Below are 21,238 nucleotides of genomic sequence, written 5' to 3' on the forward strand. Positions count from 1 at the left end.
TTCCCAGCTCTGGTTACCCCACAAGCCAACAGAGCCTTAGAACCATCCTGCTTTGTAAATTACAGTGCAATGTGCCAAAAAAAGCTTACTTTGTTCCCTTTTTTTGGTTTTAAATTATTGTTTCATCGAGTAAGATTGTTGTAGCTGTACAGAATTTTTCACGTTACACATATACATATATCTGGACTGAACTGAATGTATGTTCAGATTCTTTTCCCAATTAGGTTGCTACAGAGTTTTGATTAGACCTCCCTTGGTAGATATTGTTTCTTGTCTCTTTCATAGGTAATAGATTGTATTTGTTCATCCCAAGCTCCTAATTTATACCTTCCCTACTTCTTTCCCCTGTGATAACCATAAGTTTGATATTCAAGTCTGTTACTCTGTTTATGTTTTATCAGATAGTTCATGGCTGTGCATGTGTAAATTGCACCTGTAAGTGATATCGTATAATTTTTGCCTTTCTGATTCTTGCTTAGTTCACTTAGTTGTACTAACTCTAGTTTCAGATAGGTTCTGGAAATTGGCATGATGACATTCTTTTACACGCGTAAATCAGATTGCATTGTGAACATTTGCTGTTCTTCTGTATCCATTCGTTTGTCGATGGAAAAGTTTTGTTAGTTCTATGTCTTGGTTGTTGTAAAAGGTGCTGTAGTGCACTTTGCTTGCCAAAGTTTGTCAAATTCTGGTTTGCTGTGCCATTCTCTTAAGGATGGGACTACTGGATTATTTGGCAGATGTGGGTTTTACTGGTTAAGGAACATTTTTTACTGTTCTCTATGGTGGCTGTGAGTCTCAGTGAACTCCGGGAGTTGGTGATGGACAGGGAGGCCTGGCGTGCTGCGATTCATGGGGTCGCAAAGAGTCGAACACCACTGAGCGACTGATCTGATCTGATCTGATCTGATGGTGGCTGTTACTATTGACATTTCAGCCACACCATGGGAGGGATCTCTTTTCTGAAACCCTATAGTAGGAGTTATTGTAGACTTCTTGATCATGGCCATTTTGACCAGTGAGAGTGGCTTCCTCATCTTTGTCAGTTGCCAGTCTATCAATAACCATATCTCACATGTTTCCTGGTACTTTATTCTTTTTTTAAAAACCGCGATTTATACTTCCCTGTTGAAATTGTCTTCTTCAAAGTGTGCCCTGTGTTTCATTCTTTTCACTTACTTTCTCCTGGAAATTTTGGAGGGCAGGTACCATATACAGCCCACCAGTGCTTCTGAATACTCTTCCCCTCGGCAGTATTTTTCAGGTTGCTGTTGTGGGAAGTGGCCACAGGGAGGCATCATTTGTTAATTCCCAGCTCTGGTGGCAGGGCAAGGGGACAGAGCCTTAGAGCAAGTGCTGCTTTGGGGCTGGAAATTACAGTGCAGTGTGCCAGAAGAAGCAACTAGCAGCTTGTATTGTTACCTCTTTTGTGTATTAAAGTAACTTACCTTTTATCAGAGTACACTTGGAATACAAGTTGTGTGTGTTTAGGTGTATGAACTTTTTTGTATTAGACCTATACATATATCTTCATATGTTCAGATTCTTTTCCCAGTTAGCTTATTAAAGAGTGTTGATTAGACCTCCTTTGGTAGATATCCCTTCTTATTGATTCATATCTGTTTTGTAGAAATAGATTGTGTTTTTTCATTCCAAGCTCCTTATTTATCCCTTCCCTGCTTCTTTCTCCTGTGGTAACCAAAAGTTTGATTTTCAAGTCTCTAACTCCATTTATGTTTTTCCAGGAAGTTCAAGGTTGTGCATGTGTAAATTGCACCTATATGTGATATCATATGACTTTCACTTAGTGGGATTATCTCTAATTTAGTAGGTTCTGAAAATTGTCATGATTACATTCTTTTTCATGCCTGAGTTAGATTGCTTTGTGAATATATCACAGTTCCTCCTTATCAAGATGTTTGTTGATAGAAAATTCATTTGGCTCACGTCTTGGTTATTGTAAAAGGTGCTACAGTACACATTTAGGTGTCCGTGTCTTTTTGAATTCCAGTTTTCTGTTCTTATATGATTCAGCATGGACTACCAGATCGTCTGGCAGCTGTGGTTTTACCACTGAAGCTAATATATACTGTTCTCTGTGGTTGCTGTTACTGTTGACATTCAACCGCACCATAGGAGAATCTCCTTTTCTTAACCCCATCGAGCAGTTGTTGTCCGTAGATCTCCTGAGCGTGGCCATTTTACCGTTTGGAGGGGATACCTTGTTGTGCTTCTGAGTTGCGTGTCTCTAAATCCCCATATTTCACATGAGTGCGGGTGCTTTATTCTTTTTAAGCACTGTGAGTTGTATTTCCCTTTTGAAATTGTCTTCTTGACAGTATGCCCCGTGGTTAGTTCTCTTACCCCTGGAAGTTTTGGAGGGCAGATACCATTTACAGGCCCCGGTGCGTGAGGATAGGATGTTTCAGGTTACTGTTGTGGGAAGAGGCTGCAAGGCGGCAGCGTTTCTTCACGCCCAGCTCTGGTTCCCCCCAAGGCGGACATAGCCTTAGAGCAATCCTGCTTGGTGTTCCAAATTACAGTGCAGTGTGCTAGAAGGAGCAGCAAACAGCTTGTGTTACTTCCATTGGTATTAAATTCATTTTTATTTTTTACTGGAGTAAGATTGAAATACACACTGTGTGTGCTGTTATGTGTAGAGATTTTCATGTCAGACATATCCGTATGTTTACATATGTTCAGATTCTTTTCCCAGTTAGATTGTTGCAGAGTTTTGATTAGACCTCCTTGGTGTAGGTATCAATCTTATTTATTATATGTTCCGTAGGTAATAGATTGCATCTGTTCACCCCAGCTCCTAATTTACCCCTGCCCTGCTCTTCCCTTGTGGTAACCGTATGTTTCCCCTTGTGGTAGCCGTATGTTTGATTATCAGGCCTCTGACTCCATCTGTGTTTTTCCAGGTAGTTCATGGTGTGCATGTGTAAGTTGCACCTGTAAGTGATATGTGACTTTTGCCTTTCTGTTTCTTTTTCCTTTATTTAGTAGGATTATCTCTTATTTTCAGGTGAGCTCCAGAAATTGGCATGGTTACATTCTTTTTCATCCCTGAATCAGATTGCATTGTGAACATGTTTCAGTTCTTCTTTATCCGTTCGTTTCTCAGTGGAGTATTTTTTGGCTTCCAGATCTTGGTTTTTGCAAACAGTTCTCTAGTGTACTTTTGGGTGACCATGTCTTTTGTATTCTGGCTTGCTGTGCACATACTCTTAAGAGTGGGATTACCGTGTCGTTGGCAGCTGTGGTTTGAGTGTTTAAGGGAATTTTATACTGTTCTCTCTAGTGGCTGTTACTGCTCACATTTCAAATGCACCATAGGGGAGGGTACCTTTTTTTTAAATCCCAACTGTGGCAGTTATTCTTTGTAGACTTCTTGATCATGTCCATTTTGAAAGGTATGAGTGGATAACCTTTTAGTTGTTGGTTGCATGTCTATAAATCACCATATTGCACGTTTGTGGTGCTTTATTCTTTTTTAAACACTGTGAGTTGCACTTCCCTGTTGAAACATTCTTCAAAGTGTACCCCCTATTTCATTGTTTTCACTTGCTTCTGGAAATTGTGGAGGGCAGGCACCATATACAGCCCAGCAGTGCTTCTGAATTCTGTTTCCCTAGGCAATATTTTTCAGGTTGCTATTGTGGGAAGTGGCCACAGGGAGGCAGCATTTGTTAATTCCCAGCTCTGGTGGCAGGGCAAGGGGACAGAGCCTTAGAGCAGGTGCTGCTTTGGGGCTGGAAATTACAGTGCAGTGTGCCAGAAGAAGCAACCAGCAGCTTGTATTGTTACCTCTTTAGTGTATTAAAGTAACTCTTATTTTTTGCCATAGTACATTGGAATACAAGTTTTTTTGTGTTTAGGTGTACAGAATTTTTCGTTTGAGACATATACGTATATGTATGTATGTTCAGATTCTTTTCCCAATTAGGTTATTACAGAGTGTTGATTAGACCTCCCTTGGTAGGTATCTCTCCTTATTGATTATTTGTTTTGTAGAAATAGATGGTATTTTTTCATTCCAAGCTCCTATTTTATCCCTTCCCTCCTGCTTTCTCCTGTGGAAACCAAAAGTTTGATTTTCAAGTCTCTGAGTCCATTTATGTTTTCCCAGTTATTTCAAGGATGTGCCTGTTTACATTGTACCTCTGAGTGATACCATAATAGATTTTCCTTTCTGATTCTTGCTTACTTCAGTTAGTAAGATGGCTCTGCTGCTGCTGCTAAGTTGCTTCAGTCACGTCCGACTCTGTGAGACCCCATAGACGGCAGCCCACCAGGCTCCCCCGTCCCTGGGATTCTCCAGGCAAGAACACTGGAGTGGGTTGCCATTTCCTTCTCCAATGCATGAAAGTGAACAGTCAAAGTGAAGTCGCTCAGTCGTGCTCAACTCTTAGCGATCCCATGGACTGCAGCCCACCAGGCTCCTCCGTCCATGGGATTTTCCAGGCAAGAGTACTCACGTGTACTCTTTAAGAGTACTAGATTATCTCTAGTTTCAGGTAATTTCTGGAAATTGGCGTGTACATTCTTTTTGATGCCTGAATCAAATTGCATTGTGAACATGTTGCAGTTCTTTATCCGTTGGTTTGTTGATGGAAAGTGCTTTTGGCTTCTGTCTCTTGTTTATTAAATGTGCCCGTGCATTGGATACCTGTGTGTTCTTGAAGTCTGGTTTGCTGTGCACATAATCTTTAAGAGTGGAGCTAACGGATCATTTGTCAGCTGGGGTTTGACTTCTCAAGGCACTTTATACTGTCCTTTCTAATGGCTTTTACCATTGACGTTCAGTCGCACCTTAGGAGAGTCCCCTTTTCGTAACCCCTTTGTAGTCCTTATTGTCTGTAGACTCTTGATCATGGCCATTTTGACTGGTGTGAGGTGATACATTGTTGCAGTTCTGGATTGCATGTCTGTAAATAACTATTTTGCATTTTTTTTTCCGGAGCTTTATTCTTTTATAAACACTTATGAGTTGTATTTCTCTGTCTCAGTTGTCTTCCTCAAAGTGTGCCCCATGTTTGTTTTTGCTTGCTTTACTGGAAATTTTGGATGGCAGGTACATTCACAAGCCCACCTGTGCTTGTGAATATTCTGTACCTCCAGGTCGCTGTTGTGGAAAGTGGCCACAAGGTGGCAGCATTTCTCCATTCCTGGCTCTGGTTAACCCAACAAGGGGACAGAGCCTTAGAGCAAGTCCTGCTTTGGGGTTGTAAATTACAGTGCAGCGTGCCAGAAGTACCCAACAGCTTGTGTTGTTACCTCTTTTTTGTATTAAATTCATTTTTGTTTTTTGAGTAAGATTGAAATACACTTTGTGTTGTTGGTGTAGAATTTTGCATGTTACATATATTTATATCTATATATCTATGCATCTTCAGATTCTCATCCCAAACAGAATCTGAGTGTTGATTAGACCTCCGTTGGTAGATCACTCCTTATTGGTGATCTGTTTTGTAGAACTAGACTGTATTTTTCATCCCAAGCTCCTGATTTATGCCTTCCCTGTTTCTTTCCTCTGTGGTAACCATAAATTTGATTTTCAAGTCTCTGACTCTGTTTATGTTTTCCCAGTTGGTTCATGGGTGTACATGTGTAAATTTCACATATAAGTGATATCATATGATTTTTGACGTTTTGATTTTGCTTACTTCACTTAGTAGGATTATCTCTCTTTGCAAGTAGGTTCTGGAAATTAGCATGATTACCTTCTTTTTCATGTCTGAATCAGATTGCATTGTGAATGTATTGCAGTTCTTTATCCATTCGTTTGTTGATGGAAAATTTATTTGGCTTCCATGTCTTTTCAAAGTCTTGTTTGCTGTGCACATACGCTTAGGAGTAGGGCTACCGGATCATTGTCAGCTGTGTTTTTACTTCTCAAGGCACGTTTATACTGTCCTCTCTAGTGGCTGTTACCTTTTGACATTTCAGCTCCTCTGTAAAAGCGTCCCCTTTTCTTAACCCCATTGTAGCAGTTATTGTCTGTAGACTTCTTGATCATGGCCATTTTGACCTGTGCAAGGGAATAACTCATTGCAGTTCTGAGTTGCATATGTCTAAATCACCATATTTTCCCTGTTTTTGTGTGGTTTATTCTTTTTTAAACAGTGAGTTGTACTTCCCTGTTAAAATTGAATTAAAATTCCTGAAAGCGTGCCCCGTGTTTAATTGTTTTCATTTACTTATTCCTGGAAATTTTGGAGGGAAGGTACCATATACAGCCCACCAGTGCTTGTTAATATTCTGTTCCCCCAAGCAATAGTTTTCAGGTTGCTGTTGCGGATGTGACCACAAGGCGGCAGCATTTCTTACTTCCCAGCCTTGGTTCCTCCTACAAGTGGTCAGTCTTACAGCAAGACTTGCTTTGGGGTTGCCAATTACAGTGCAGTGTGCTAGGAGAAGCACTCAACAGCTTGTGTCGTTACCTCTTTTTTGTATTAATTTTTATTTTTTATTGGAGTAAGATTTAAATGTTTTGTGTGTTGTATGTGAACAGAATGTTTTCGTGTTACACGTATACATACGTCTTCGTATGTTCAGGCTCTTTTCCCAATTAGATTATTACACAGTGTTGATTAGACCTTCTGTGGTAGATGTCACTCCTTATTATCTGCTTTTTAGAAATAGATTTTGTTCATCCCAAGTTCCTAATTTATCCCTTCCCTGCTGATGTTCAGATCTCTGACTCTGTTATGTTTCCCCAATTAGTGCATAGGTGTGTATGTGTGAATTGCACTTGTATTGATGTCTTATGATTTTTCCCTTTCTAAATTTTGCTGAACTTCACTTAGTAGGATTATTTCTAGTTTCAGGTAGGTTCCAGGAATTGACACCATCATATTCTTTTTCGTGCCTGAATCAGATTGCATTGTGAACATTTGCATTTCTTCTTTATCCATTTGTTTGTCAATGGAAAAATTTTTTGGCTTCTCTGTGTTGGTTTTTGTAAAAGGTGCTAAAGAGCACTTCCGAGTTCCCGTGTTTTTTTCGAATTTTGGTTTGCTGTGCACTGACTTCTGTGAGTGGGACTACCAGATCATTGTCAGCTGTGGTTTTACTGGTCAAGCACTCTTACACTGCTCTCTCTATTCTCTCTAGTGGCTTCTGCCATTGACATTTCAGCAGCAACATAGGACGATCTCCTTTTTTAACCCCATTGTAGCAGTTACTGTGTGTAAACTTCTTGATTATGGCCGTTTGAACAGTGCACAGGTATACCTGGTTTAGTTTTGAGGCTCATGTCTTTAATACTGTACCACAGTCTGTATGTTTATGGGTGCTTTTTTTTTTTAAACACTTCGAGTGGTGTTTTCCTGTTGAAATTGACTTCTTGAAAGTGTTCCCTGGGTTTAATTGTTTTCACTTACTCAACTCCTGGAAATTATGGGGCGTGTATCATATACATAAAACCCACCAGTACTTGTGAATATTCTTTCTTTCCTTTAGGCAATGGCTTTTAGGTTGCTGTTGCGGGAATTGGCCACATGGCAGAAGCATTTCTTCTTTCTCAGCTCTTGTTACCCTGGAGCTCCCAGAGCCTTAGAGCAAGTCCTGGTGTGGGTTTTTAAATTACAATGCAGTGTGCCAGAAGTATCACCCAGAAACTTGTGCCTTGTTATCTCTTTTTTGTATTATTATTTTTTGAGTAACATCAAAACACGTGTTTTGTGTATTTTAGGTGTATAGCATCTTTTCCCGTTACGTATATAAATCAGTTCAGTTGCTCATTCGTGGCTGACTCTTTGTGACCCCATGGGCTGCAGCACGCAGACTTCCCTGTCCATCACCAACTCCCGGAGCATGCTCAAAGTCATTCATGTCCATTGAGTCAGTGATGGCATCCAACCATCTCATCCTCTGTCTTCCCCTTCCTTCAATCTTTCTCAGCATCAGGATGAGTCAATTCTTTGCATCAGGTGGCCAAAGTATTGGAGCTTCAGCTTCAGCATCTCCTTTAGGATGGACTGCTTTGGTCTCCTTGCAGTCCAAGGGACTCTCAAGAGTCTTCTCCAGCACCACACTTCAAAAGCATCAATTCTTCAGCACTCTGCTTTCTTTATAGTCCAACTCTCGCATCTGTACGTGACTACTGAAAAACCGTATAGCTTTAACTGTACTAACCTTTGTCAGCAAGGTAATGTCTCTGTTTTTTAATATGCAGAGACATTTAATATTTTTAAGATGTCTAGGTTGGTCATAGCTTTCGTTCCAAGGACCAAGTGTCTTTTCATTTCATGGCTGCAGTCACCATCTGCAGTGATTTTGGAATCCAAGAAGATAAAGTCTGTCACTGTTTCCATTGTTTCCCCATCTATTTGTCAGGAAGTGATGGGACTGGGTACCATGATCCTTGTTTTTTGAATGTTGAGTTTTAAGCCAGCATTTTTACTCTCCTCTTTCACTTTCATCAAGATGTTCTTTAGTTCCTCTTCACTTTCTGCCATAAGGTTGGTGTCATCTGCATATCTGAGGTTACTGATATTTCTCCCAGTAATCTTGATTTCAGCTTGTGCTTCATCCAGCCTGGCATTTCACATGATGTACTCTGCATATAAGTTAAATAAGCAGGGTGACAATATACAGCCTTGATGTACTCCTTTCCCATTTTGGAACCAGTCTGTTGTTCCATGTCTGGTTCTAACTGTTGCTTCTTGACTTGTATCCAGATTTCTCAGGAGGCAGGTAAGGTGGTCTGGTATTCTCATCTCTTGAAGAATATTTCCATATATACTTGTTTGGATTCTTTTTCCCAGATAGGTTAATACAGAGTATTGAGTAGACCTCCCTTGGTTGATATTCTTTTTTTAATCATGTGCTTTGTAGGCAATGATTTGTATTTGTTCATCCCACCCTCCTAATTTATCCCTTCCCCACTTTTTCCCCCTGTGGTTACCATAAATGTAGTTTTCAAGTCTCTCCACTCTTTTCATGGGTATGCTTGTTTATGGGTATGTTCATGGGTATGCTTGTTTAAATTGCGCTGATAAGTGGTAGCATATGATTTTGCCTTCCTAATTCTGACTTACTTCACCCTGTAGGATTCTCTCTAGGTTCAGCTGTGTTTTAGCAGTTGGCGTGTGCAGTTTTTATGCCTTATTCAGATTGCACCGTATGTTCCTCTTCCGTATGGACTCTTCTGGTGATGTGTATTTTGGTGCTTCCGTGTCCTGACTATTGTAAGTCGTGCTGTAGTGCGTGTTTGGGCCCCTGTCTTTTCGAGGTCTGGTTTGTGGTTCACATACTCTGAAGAGTAGGACCAAATATTTGACAGCTGTACTCTTACTGTTGTTAAAGATACTTTTCACTGTTCTCTCTGGTGGCTGTTACCATTGACATTTCAGCAGCGCATAGGAGGGTCCCCTTATCTTAGTCCCATTTGTAGCTTTTATTGTCTGGAGATGTCTTGATTATGGCTAGTTAGCCCACTAAGAAGGGGATACCTTTCTTGATTGTGATTTGCATGTCTCTAATAATTCACCATGTCTTGTATGTTTGCGAGTGCTTTATTTTTTAACACTGTAAGTTGCACTTGAAATTGTCTTCCTGAAAGTGTGCCCCATGTTTATTTCTTTTTGCTTGTTTACTCTTGGAAATATTAGAGAACAGGTACCATACACAGCCCACGGGTGCTTGTGAATATTCAGTTCCCCTGGGACAAATAGATTCAAGGGATTAGATCTGACAGACAGAGTGCCTGAAGAACTATGGTTGGAGGTTTGTGACATTGAACAGGAGGCAGGGATCAAGACCATCCCCAAGGAAAAGAAATGCAAAAAGGCAAATGGTTTTCTGAGAAGGCCTTACAAATAGCCGTGAATATAAGAGAAGCGAAAGGCAAAGGAGAAAAGGAAGGATATACCCATTTGAATGCAGGGTTCCAAAGAATAGCAAAGAGAGATAAGAAAGCCTTCCTCAGTGATCAGTGCAAAGAAATAGAGGAAAATAGTAGAATGGGAAAGTCTAGAGATCTCTTCAAGAAAATTAGAGATACCAAGGGAACATTTCATGCAAAGATGGGCTCAATAAAGGACAGAAAGGGTATGGACCTAACAGAAGCAGAAGATATTAAGAAGAGGTGGCAAGAATACACAGAAAACTGTACAAAAAAGATCTTCACAACCCAGATAATCACGATCAACCTAGAGCCAGACATCCTGGAATGAGAAATCAAGTGGTCCTTAGGAAGCATCACTATGAATAAAGCTAGTGAAGGTGGTGGAATCCCTATTTCAACAGTTGAGCTATTTCAAATCCTGGAAGATGATGCTGTGAAAGTGCTGCACTCAATATCCCACGAAATTTGGAAAACTCAGCAGTGACCAAAGGACTGAAAAAGGTCAGTTTTCATTCCAATCCCGAAGAAAGGCAATGCCAAAGAATGCTCAAACTGCTGCACAGTTACACTCATCTCACACTCTAATAAAGTAATGCTCAAAATTCTCCAAGCCAGGCTTCAACAGTATGTGAACCGTGAACATCCAGATGTTCAAGCTTGATTTAGAAAAGGCAGAGGAACCAGAGATCAAATTGCCAACATCCGCTGGATCATTGAAAAAGCAAGAGAGTTCCAGAAAAACATCTACTTCTGCTCTATTGATTATGCCAAAGCCTTTGACTGTGAGGATCACAACAAACTCTGGAAAATTCTTAAAAAAATGGGACCACCAGATTACCTGACCTGCCTTCTAAGAAATCTGTATGCAGGTCAGGAAGCAACAGTTAGAACTGGACATGGAACAACAGACTGGATCCAAATACGAAAAGGAGTACGTCAAGGCTGTATATTGTCACCCTGCTTATTTAACTTATATGCAGAGTACATCATGTGAAATGCTGGGCTGTATGAAGCACAAGCTGGAATCAAGATTGCTGGGAGAAATATCAATAACCTCAGATATGCAGATAACACCACCCTTATGGCAGAAAGTGAAGAACTAAAGAGCTTCTTGAAGAAAGTGAAAGAGGAGAGTGAAAAATTTGGCTTAAAACTCAACATTCAGAAAACTAAGATCATGGCATCCAGTCCCATCACTTCATGGTAAATAGATGGGGAAACAGTGGAAACACTGACAGACTTTATTTTGGGGGGCTCCAAAATCACTGCAGATGGTAACTGCAGCCATGAAATTAAAAGAAGCTAGCTCCTTGGAAGAAAAGCTGTGACCAACCTAAACAGCATATAAAAAAGCAGACACCTTATTTTGCCAACAAAAGTCTGTCTAGTCAAGGTTATGGTTTTTCCAGTAGTCGTGTATGGATGTGAGAGTGGGACTATAAAGAAAGCTGAGCGCCGAAGAATTGATGCTTTTGAACTGTGGTGTTGGAGAAGACTCTTTAGAGTCCCTTGGACTGCAAGATCCAACCAGTCCATTCTAAAGGAAATCAGTCCTGAACATCCATTGGAAGGACTGATGCTGAAGCTGAAACTCCAATATTTTGGCCACATGATGTGAAAAACTGACTCATTGAAAAGACCTTGATGCTGGGAAAGACTGAAGGTAGGAGAGGAAGACAGAGGATGAGATGACTAATGGCATCACTGACTCAATGGACATGACTTTGAGCAAGCTCCAGGAGTTGGTGATGGAAAGGGAAGCCTGGTGTGCTGCAGTCCATGGGGTCGCAAAGAGTCGGACACAACTGAAGTGAACTGAACTGAGGCAGTAGTTTTCAAGTTGCTGTTGCCTGAAGCGGCCACATGTGGGCAGCATTTCTTCATCCTCAGCCCTGTTTTCCCTGGCAAGCAGACATTGAACCTTAGAGCAAGTCCTGCTTTTGGGTTGTAGAGTGGAATGCTCCAGAAGCACCACCCCAAAACTTGCCTTTGGGTAGCTCTCTTTTGTGTTAACTTTTAAATTTTTTATTGGAGTAACATTTAAGTACATGTTGTGGGTGATGTAGGTGTACAGAATCTTCTGTTTTACATATACATACATCTTTGTATGTTCAGATTCTTTTCCCATTTCAGTTACTAAAGAGTGTTAATTAGGTCTTCCTTTGTAGAATATCACTTGTTGTTAATTATGTTTTGTGGGTAGTAATTGTATTTGTTCATCCCAATTTCCTAATTTATCCCTTCCCCGCTTCCTATTGTTACCATAAATTTGGTTCTGAAGTGTCTGCATCTGTTTTCCCAGTTAGCTCATGGGGTGTGCCCATTACACCTGCAAGTGATATAAAACGTTTGCCTTTCTGGCTTCTCTCTATTTCACGTAGGTTCTGGCGGTTGGCATGATCACGATCTTTCATGCCTGAGTCAAGTTGCATTGTGCACATGTTCCACCTCCTTACCTGTGCGTCAGTCCATGAACATTTGTTGCTTCCGCGTCTTCGCTGTTGTAATAGGTGCTGCAGTGCATGTTGCGTGCCTGTGTCTTTTCAAAGTCTGCTTCTCTCCCATTTACTCTTTAAGAGTGGGACTGCTGGAGCATATAGTAGGTGTATTTTTCTAAATGTTTTAAAGGCACTTTTGTACTCCTTTTCATGTAGGTGTACCAGTTTACTTTGCTACTAGCAGTGTGGAAGTGTTCCTTTTTCTGTACACCCTCTTGAGCTTTTATTGTTTGTAGAAATTTTGATGATGGGTTTTCTGAGTGGTTTGAGATGATGTCTCGTTTTTAATTCTGAGTTGAATTTTTCCAATTATTATTAGAAAACAGTTTTGAGCATGTTTTCATGTGCCTCTTAGTTGTGTGTTTTTCTTTTCAGAAAATGTTTTTTTTAGGTTGACCATTTTTGATTAGTTTAACGTACATTTTTGAATGTGCATTTTTAGGCCATTAACACTTTTTCTGAGGAATATATCACCAAATTGAATTTTAAAAGCTGTGGATATTCTACCTTAGTTTTAAAAATTTCCTCATAAAGTGCTAAGGGCAGAGCCTCACAAAGCCAGATTGATGTGTTTGTTGCCTTTATGAGTTTAGGATCATAGTCTTACACATGACATTGTTAGTTTAAAATGTGAAGATTGTATTTCATTAAATACTAGTATTAATTAGCATTTAATGTCATTTCATTTAATATTATTACCTATATTTCATTAAATACTAGTATTAATATAAAAACATAAAACACATAGCAAAATTCTTTGTTCTTAATTGTACCTCTTTTTTATTTAAGAGACTGGTTTGACTGTGTTACAGTATGATGTGTGATATAGTATGTACATAAAGAATACATTAATTCCTCTCGTCAGGACAGGGCTAAGCATTCAAAACAGCCCTCAAAGTTGTTAAGGAGGTTTCTGAAGAATACTTAGTTTGCCTTAGGCCTTGCTTCCTGTCTTAGCCATTCTTACTTTTTGTGAATTCTAGGAACAGAAGTGATCCTTTTAATGTTTGCATCCAGAATATAAGGTCACTTTTTTTTTTTTTTTAACGAAAACCATGGTTGCTATTTGAAGTTTAGTGAATTTAGTTTAAGGCAGATGAGCCTGTCCTCCCGGAAGTAGAATGAGGCAGTGGTTAAGTAGTTCTGCTTTTTTTGGACGGAGAAGGCAATGGCACCCCACTCCAGTACTCTTGCCTGGAAAATCCCATGGGTGGAGGAGCCTGGTAGGCTGCAGTCCATGGGGTCTCGAAGAGTCGGACACACTGAGCGACTTCACTTTCACTTTTCACTTTCACGCACTGGAGAAGGAAACGGCAACCCACTCCAGTGTTCTTGCCTGGAGAATCCCAGGGATGGGGGAGCCTGGTGGGCTGCTGTCTATGGGGTCGCACAGAGTTGGACACGACTGAAGCGACTTAGCAGCAGCAGCTTTTTTTGGAAGACCTCAGATGAGATTATATGGTTTTTTATATGTATTAATTCAGCGAATCCTCATAACTACTTGTTGAGGTAGATGTTTATTATCCTTACTTTATAGATGAGGAAACATAACAAGAGATGGGGTAACTTGCCCAAGGTAATAAATGATGGAATAACTGACTTTAATTTCCCTGTGTTGAAAGGGGGGTAATCTGTGTATGCTGTCCTTGTTTCCCTGACAATATTGGAATAAATATTGGAAACTTTGATTTTTACTGGTGGTTAGCTTAGAACAATATTGCTCTGAGGACTTATATACATTTTGTTACACGTCATGCTTATGTAAGTTTTCAGAAGAGCTTTTGTTTGTGAGAAGATTAAGACTTAAGATACCTATAGAATTATACATCTCTAAAAATGAAAGATTTTTAAAGTGTATTTGAAGTTCTCCTGAGCAGTAATTAAAGTATTGTTAAAAAAAAAAATAAAGTATTGTTAAGTGTGAGCTTGTATGTATTCTCTTTTTATTTGTTTGACTCTAAGATTATTGTTAAGAAGTTACTTCTTAGATAGTATGTGAAAATAAACTAGTTAAAAATGAAGTAAAAATTAAAAAAAAAATCAAATTTGATTTCTCAAGTTCCTCCAGAGGAAAGCGCTTGGTGTTTGCAGTAAAAATTTAGTTTCTTCTTCTTTGATTGCAGATTGGGAGTCCTCCTCTTGACCCTACTGAGCATTTTCTTCCTGAAGAAGAGAAACTTCCTGAACAGGAGAGATCAAAAAGGTGAGCAGGTCTAGAGATCAGCCCTCACAGTTATTTCCACATAGTGTATTTGAGATGATTGCTCAATATTTTCTCTTTCAAGGCAAAGGTTACAGATTAAAACCTTCATTTGCCACTTCCTAGATGCGTTACCCAGTTTATATCTGGGACTCAGTTTCCTTATCTGTCAAATACAGTAGTCATACGAACTGGAGGGTCAAGATAACAAGTTCCTTATAAATTTGATAGATTTGAAAGTTCCTTATAAATTATACACTGTTACAGAGATATTTTTTCCTTTATAGATTTGAGAAGGTTTACACTCATAATCTGTATTACCTGGCTCAAGTCTACCAGCATATGGAAATGTTTGAGAAGGCTGCCCATTATTGCCACAGTACCCTCAAACGCCAGCTTGAGCACAACGCCTACCATCCCATGGAGTGGGCTATTAATGCTGCTACCTTGTCACAGTTTTACATCAATAAGGTAAGCTACTCAGAGTAGTTACCTACCAGAGTTACCAATATGTGTATAAAAATAGAACTGAAAGAATGTTGAAAATGTCATCTTTTAAAAACAGATAGCTTGGCGTTTATGATGTAAACTAAATAGAAAAATGCAGTCCAGTTTGCCAGTGTACTCAAGTTTGTAGCTTTTGTTGCAATAATCCTTTTGAATCTTAAAATAATTTTACTATGTCCTACATGTTGCTTAAGACCAATTCTTTTTTGATACAGGCAGGCTATCTCTGTTTTCGTGAAATGTTACCTTAAGTTGCAGATTTTATCTTGTAGATTTAACTTTATCTTTATGCATTGGTAATCTGGCAAGTGTGAGAATTTGTCTGAGGAAGTTGACTGTTAAATGTGGGCTTTGATAGAAGCATGTAATGCTCTCAGTTATTCTTTAGAATTAACTCCTTTGTGCAACTTATTCTGTGTTGGGAATGTCTTGCTCAGTTCCAGAGTTCTGGGTGGTTATATTTTTTCCTAGAGTATTACACAAGGACAAATTTGAGCTTCTTCATTGCTTTCAGAATTATCCTGAATTATGTAGATATCTTTTTATTTTTTTATGTAGATATATTCTTAATTGACCTTTTCAGTTTTTTAGCCCTTAAAAGGATTTTTAATGCTAACACACTTTAAAGCCTCCTTTTCCAGCCAGATTTTATATTAATTCTCAATATCTCAGTAATAGAAATAACTTTTCTTTGTATTTTGAATTCACATGCCTCTGAAACTTTGGTAATTCTTTGCTTATCAGAGTTCCTTCTTAGATCTCTCTTTATCTGCTGCTGTATCCTTACTGGGCCTATATCCTTCCTAAGTGTCTTGTTAGTGCTGGTTCTATAAATGCGCCCTGTGTTTAAAGTATTGTCCCACAGAATTTCATTCAGAAAAGCTATTAGCAGGAGAGAAAGGGCTGTGGTGACTACAGCATCGCTTCTAGGACTTTGGTCTAAGATCAAGCGTGTAAGTAACGCTACTGCATATATCAGAGCATTCAGTTAAATCTAAATCTCATTAATTCATTTCATTGTGATCATCAAAACTTAACTGGTGCTTCTGCTTGTGGCACTTTTTTAAAATAGTTCCCAGAAGCACCTTATTTTGTTTAGCAACTTTAAAATTATTCACTGTAATTGTACTAAGATATCCAGATGTTAAAGTGTAATTACAAGTTTAAAGTTGTTAAGCATTGCTTATGTAGAGCATGCAGTAAATTTCATGAGGACGTCCCCCCACCCTGTGCTTTTATTTTTTCTTTTTTTACCAAAGTGTTTTGTAAGTTTTGTTCCAACTAGCTAAGTTATAATGTGAAGAGAGATTTGAGCCTTTTTATTTTTTTTAATACAATTGTCATTTATGTCACTGTCATTTCATCTGGTTCCATGAGGTTTTGCTACGTAGTGAGTCCCTGCCTTGCAGGTGCTAAAGTCCCACATTTACCAGCCACGTAGGGGACACCATGCACACTCACTGTTAGTTCTAACAGTGGTTGCTTTCAGATAACCAGTCTGGACAGTGCTGAAGTGATAATGAATAAGAAGTCACAGACCAACAATTAAAACTTCTTTATGTAAACTGTAACTTTCTTTTGGATTTTGAGGTTTAACACCAATATTTTGATCTGTAGATACTGCTGGGCTAGTACTACACATGGTACCCAGCTGTGCTCAAGATGGCTTCTGAATTTACCATAATGGGGAGATACATTGAGTGCTGAGATTTTAAAGTCATAGTCAACTGTTAAAAACCACCTTAGCAAAATCAGTGTTACTAATATGAAATAGACATTTAACAAGGGTGGCTTCCAACTAAAATTTGACTTTTAACTTGGTACTTCTGCCGAGTATTCCTGTGACTTACATGACACATGTAAAGTAAGTAACAAGGAGATCTTCTCCAAGGGTTTGAGAAGCTTACCATGCCCTGGTTTGATTGTGAAGTCTTCAACTGTATTGGTAAAGCAGTTCCATAGAGTTTGTCTGTGGAAGCCTGTTGACTTCAAAACTTGGGAAGCCTCATTATATGTACAATTGGAAAGATTTCAGAAGACAGGAATCTCTTATCAGTATTTATCCTGCTTGCCTTTGAATGATTGGATTTAAAGGGGATCTCTAAACTTGAAAAAGATGAAATCTTCCAGTCCGTTGACAGAATGTAACTTGGCTATTCAGACTGAAGCTTAGAGGACGCGGATGTGTGGTGGACTCTAGGATGACAGCCGTTCTTTTCTGCTGACTGATTCCTGAAGGGGCTAGTTTCCAATCAGCAAGCATTTCTCCAGGCAGTTTGGATTATTAAGAGTTTGAGGGTATTGTTATTTTAATCTTTAAGATAGTTTTTTAACCAAATAATATTCCGACATGTCTTATATACTTTCTTGTTTAGTTACCATACAGGGTCTCCTTAGTAGTGTTTTTTACCTGAATTTAGAGCTTTTCCCATATTAAGAGACTATGCAAGTATCTCTTGCAAATAAGGTTTTGTGATAATTGAATTTATTCTTATTTCTGCAACAGCAATGCTTTATGGAGGCCAGACACTGTTTATCAGCTGCTAATGTCATTTTTGGTCAAATTGGAAAGATCCGAACCACAGAAGACAGTAAGTTTATGTGTACATGTTTCATTATATAACTTTAAAAAAAATCATTTTATTTTTGAAATCATGTTAATTTAGAAAATTCAAGAACAGAACAAAGAATTACCATAGGCCCATCTGAACTCACCAAATTTTTATATTTGCCTCATTTGCAGATATGTTTAGGCTCCATTACCCCCTAATACTTCAGCGAGTTTTTCCAAAAAATATTTTCTTACATAATCATAGAACAGGAAATGTAACATAGGTACAGTTCTTTTATCTATAATTCATATTTAGCAGCTGTCTCCATAACATCCTTTGTAGCAGTTTCTCTATAGTACTGGTTTCTCTCAGTTCAGTTCAGTCGCTCAGTCGTGTCTGACTCTTTGTGATCCCATGAATCGCAGCACGCCAGGCTTCCCTGTCCATCACCAACTCCCGGAGTTCACTCAAACTCATGTCCATTGAGTCGGTGATGCCATCCAGCCATCTCATCCTCTATCGTCCCCTTCTCCTCCTGCCCCCAATCCCTCCCAGCATCAGAGTCTTTTCCAATGAGGTGGCCAAAGTACTGGAGTTTCAACTAGTTTCTCTAGTACTTAAAAAAAAATTTTATTGACATATAGTTGATTTATAGTGTTGTTAGTTTCTGCTGTACATCAAAGTGAATCAGCTTTGCATATACATCTATCCAGTCTTTAGATTCTTTTCCCAGGGGCTACCCTGGTGGCTCAGATGGTAAAGATTCTTTTCCCATATAGGTCATTACAGAATATTGAGAAGAGTTCTCTGTGGTATACAGTATGTCCTTATTAGTTATCTGTTTTATATATAGTAATGTGTATATGTCCGGAGAAGGCAATGGCACCCCATTCCAGTACTCTTGCCAGGAAAATCCCATGGACGGAGGAGCCTGGTAGGCTGCAGTCCATGGGGTCGCTAAGAGTTGGATACGGCTGAGCGACTTCACTTTCACTTTTCACTTTCATGCATTGGAGAAGGAAATGCAACCCACTCCAGTGTTCTTGCCTGGAGAATCCCAGGGATGGCGGAGCCTGGTGGGCTGCCGTCTATGGGGTCGCACAGAGTCGGACACGACTGAAGCGACTTAGAGAGAGAGAGAGAGAGAGAGAGAGAATGTGTGTATGTCAGTCCCAGTCTCCCAGTTTGTCCCTCCCTGCCCTGCTTTCCTCCCTGTTATTTCTATTTTATAAATAGGTTCATTTGTACCGTTTTTAAGATTTCCTATATGAGTGATAGCATATGATACTTGTCTTTCTCTGACTTCACTCATATCTCTAAGTCCATCCGTGTTGCTGCAGATGACATTGTTTCATTTTTTTTATGTCTGAGCAATAATCCATTGTATATATGTACCAGATCTTTATCCATTCTTCTGTTTATCCATTCTTGCTTCCATTTCCTGGGTATTGTAAATAGTGCTGCAGTGAATATTGGGGTGTGCATATCATTTTGAATTATGGTTCTCTTTGGATATATGTCCAGGAGTGGGATTGCAGGATCATAGGGTAGGTCTATTTTCAGTTTTTTAGGGAACCTGCATACTGTTTTCCATAGTAGTTGTCACATCTCTTTAGTCGTCTTTAATCTGGACCAGTTCCTCAGCTTTTCTTTCATCAGGCATTTTTGAAAAAATATAGGCCTCTTATTTTATAGATTTTCTACCATTCGGTGTTTGTTTCCTTACACTAAGATTCAGATTATACGTTTTTGGTTGGAATACTATATATGTGATGTGTCCAAATATCTAGTTTTAATTATAGTGTTTCACTTAGTTTTATAAATCACAGCACAGTCAGCGTGTGTATTTGAGCCAGTCAGAACCAAAACAAGCTATCGCTTCACACGTATTAATTGGCCATTATCAAGAAGACAAGAAATAACAAGTGTTGGTGAAGGTGTAGAAAAGGGGACCCGTGTGCACTATGGTGGTATTGTAAATTGGTGTAACCACTATGAAAACTGTATGGAAGCTCTGCAAGAAATTAAAAATAGAGCTGTATGTGATCCAGCAATTCTTGGGTGCAGTTGCCCCTTGGTGTCCACAGGAGATTGGTTCCAGGACCGCCCCCCCATCCCCCCCAGATAGCAAACACCTGTGGATGCTCCAGTCATAATGCATATAACCAATACACATCCTCTCTTGTATATATTAAATCATCTCTAGAGAATTTACAGTACTAAATACAGTGTAAATGCTATATAAGTAATGGACAACATGTGGCAAATTCAAGTTTTGCTTTTGGAACTTTCTAGAATTATTTAAAAATTTTATTTTATATTGGAGTATAGTTAGTTAACAGTGTTATGTTTCAGGAAAACAGCCAAGTTCCATGTGCTCTACAGTAGGGCCTTGTAGGTAACCTATTGTAAATATAGCAGTGTCTTTTTAATGGCCAAGTAATATTCCACTGTGTATATGTGTGTCACACCTTCTTTAGTTAATCTGTCAGTGGACATTTAGGTTGTTTCTATGACTTGGCTGCTGTCAACAGTGCTGCAGTGAACACGGAGGTGCATGCATCCTCCTGAACCGTGGTTTTCTCCAGATATATGCCCAGGAGTGGGATTGCTAGATCGTATGGTAGTTCATCTGTTTTTAGTTTCTTAAGGACCTTCCATACTGCTCTCCATAGTGGCTGCACCAAATTACATTCCTGCCAACAATGTGGGAGAGTTCCCTTTTCTCTACACCCTCTCCAGCATTTATTATTAGTAGACTTTTTGATGATGGCCATTCTGACTGGTGTGGGGTGATACCTCATTTCTCTAAAAAGTAGCAATGTTGAGCATTTTTTCATGTGCCTCTTGGCTATCTAAATGTCTTTGGAGAAATGTCTATTCAGGTCTTCTGCCCATTTTTGATTAGGTTGTTTTGCTGTTGAACCATGTGAGCTATTTTTAAATTTTGGAGATTAATCCATTGTCCATCACATCATTTACAAATATTTTCTCCCATTCTTTGGGTTGTCTTTTCAATGAAATATTACTCAGCCATTAAACAGAATGGAGTAGTGCTGTTTGTAGCAACATGGATGGACCTGGAGATTATCATACTAAGTGCAGACAGGAAAAAACAAATACCATATGATACCACTTTTAAGTGGAATCTAAAAAAGATGATACAAATGAACTTCTTCACAAATGAGAAACAAACTCCCCAATTTGGAGAATAAATTCACGGTTACCAGGCGGGAAAATTGGGAGAAGGGTTAGATTGGGAATTTGGGATTGACATGTACACACATGTACACACGTGAAAGGACCTCCTGTATAGCATAGGGAACTCTGCTCAATATGCTGTAATAACCTAAATGGAAAAAGAATTTGAAAAATGATACGTGTCTATGTATAACTGAGTTACTCTGCTGTACACTAACACAACATTGTTAATTATGCTGCTGCTACTGCTAAGTCACTTCAGTAGTGTCAGACTCTGTGCGACCACGTAGACAGCAGCCCACCAGGCTCCCCCGTCCCTGGGATTCTCCAGCAAGAACACTGGAGTGGGTTGCCATTTCCTTCTCCAATGCGTGAAAGTGAAAAGTGAAAGTGAAGTCGCTCAGTCGTGTCCGACTCTTCTCGA

The 21,238-nt window shown here is 39.3% G+C and overlaps 1 protein-coding gene across 1 annotated transcript in view; it reads left to right on the plus strand.

Moving 5' to 3' along the window:
- The window catches only part of KIFBP (kinesin family binding protein), a 54,701-nt gene that overhangs the window by 22,532 nt on the left and 10,931 nt on the right, over positions 1-21,238 (plus strand). The window contains exons 3-5 of the mRNA XM_019954067.2: positions 14,478-14,557; positions 14,842-15,025; positions 17,568-17,652. Of these exons, the coding sequence (XP_019809626.2) occupies positions 14,478-14,557; positions 14,842-15,025; positions 17,568-17,652 (349 nt within the window). The remainder of the gene's footprint in view (positions 1-14,477; positions 14,558-14,841; positions 15,026-17,567; positions 17,653-21,238) is intronic.

Source organism: Bos indicus, chromosome 28, assembly GCF_029378745.1.
Source record: "Bos indicus isolate NIAB-ARS_2022 breed Sahiwal x Tharparkar chromosome 28, NIAB-ARS_B.indTharparkar_mat_pri_1.0, whole genome shotgun sequence".
Classification (NCBI taxonomy): Eukaryota; Metazoa; Chordata; class Mammalia; order Artiodactyla; family Bovidae; genus Bos; species Bos indicus.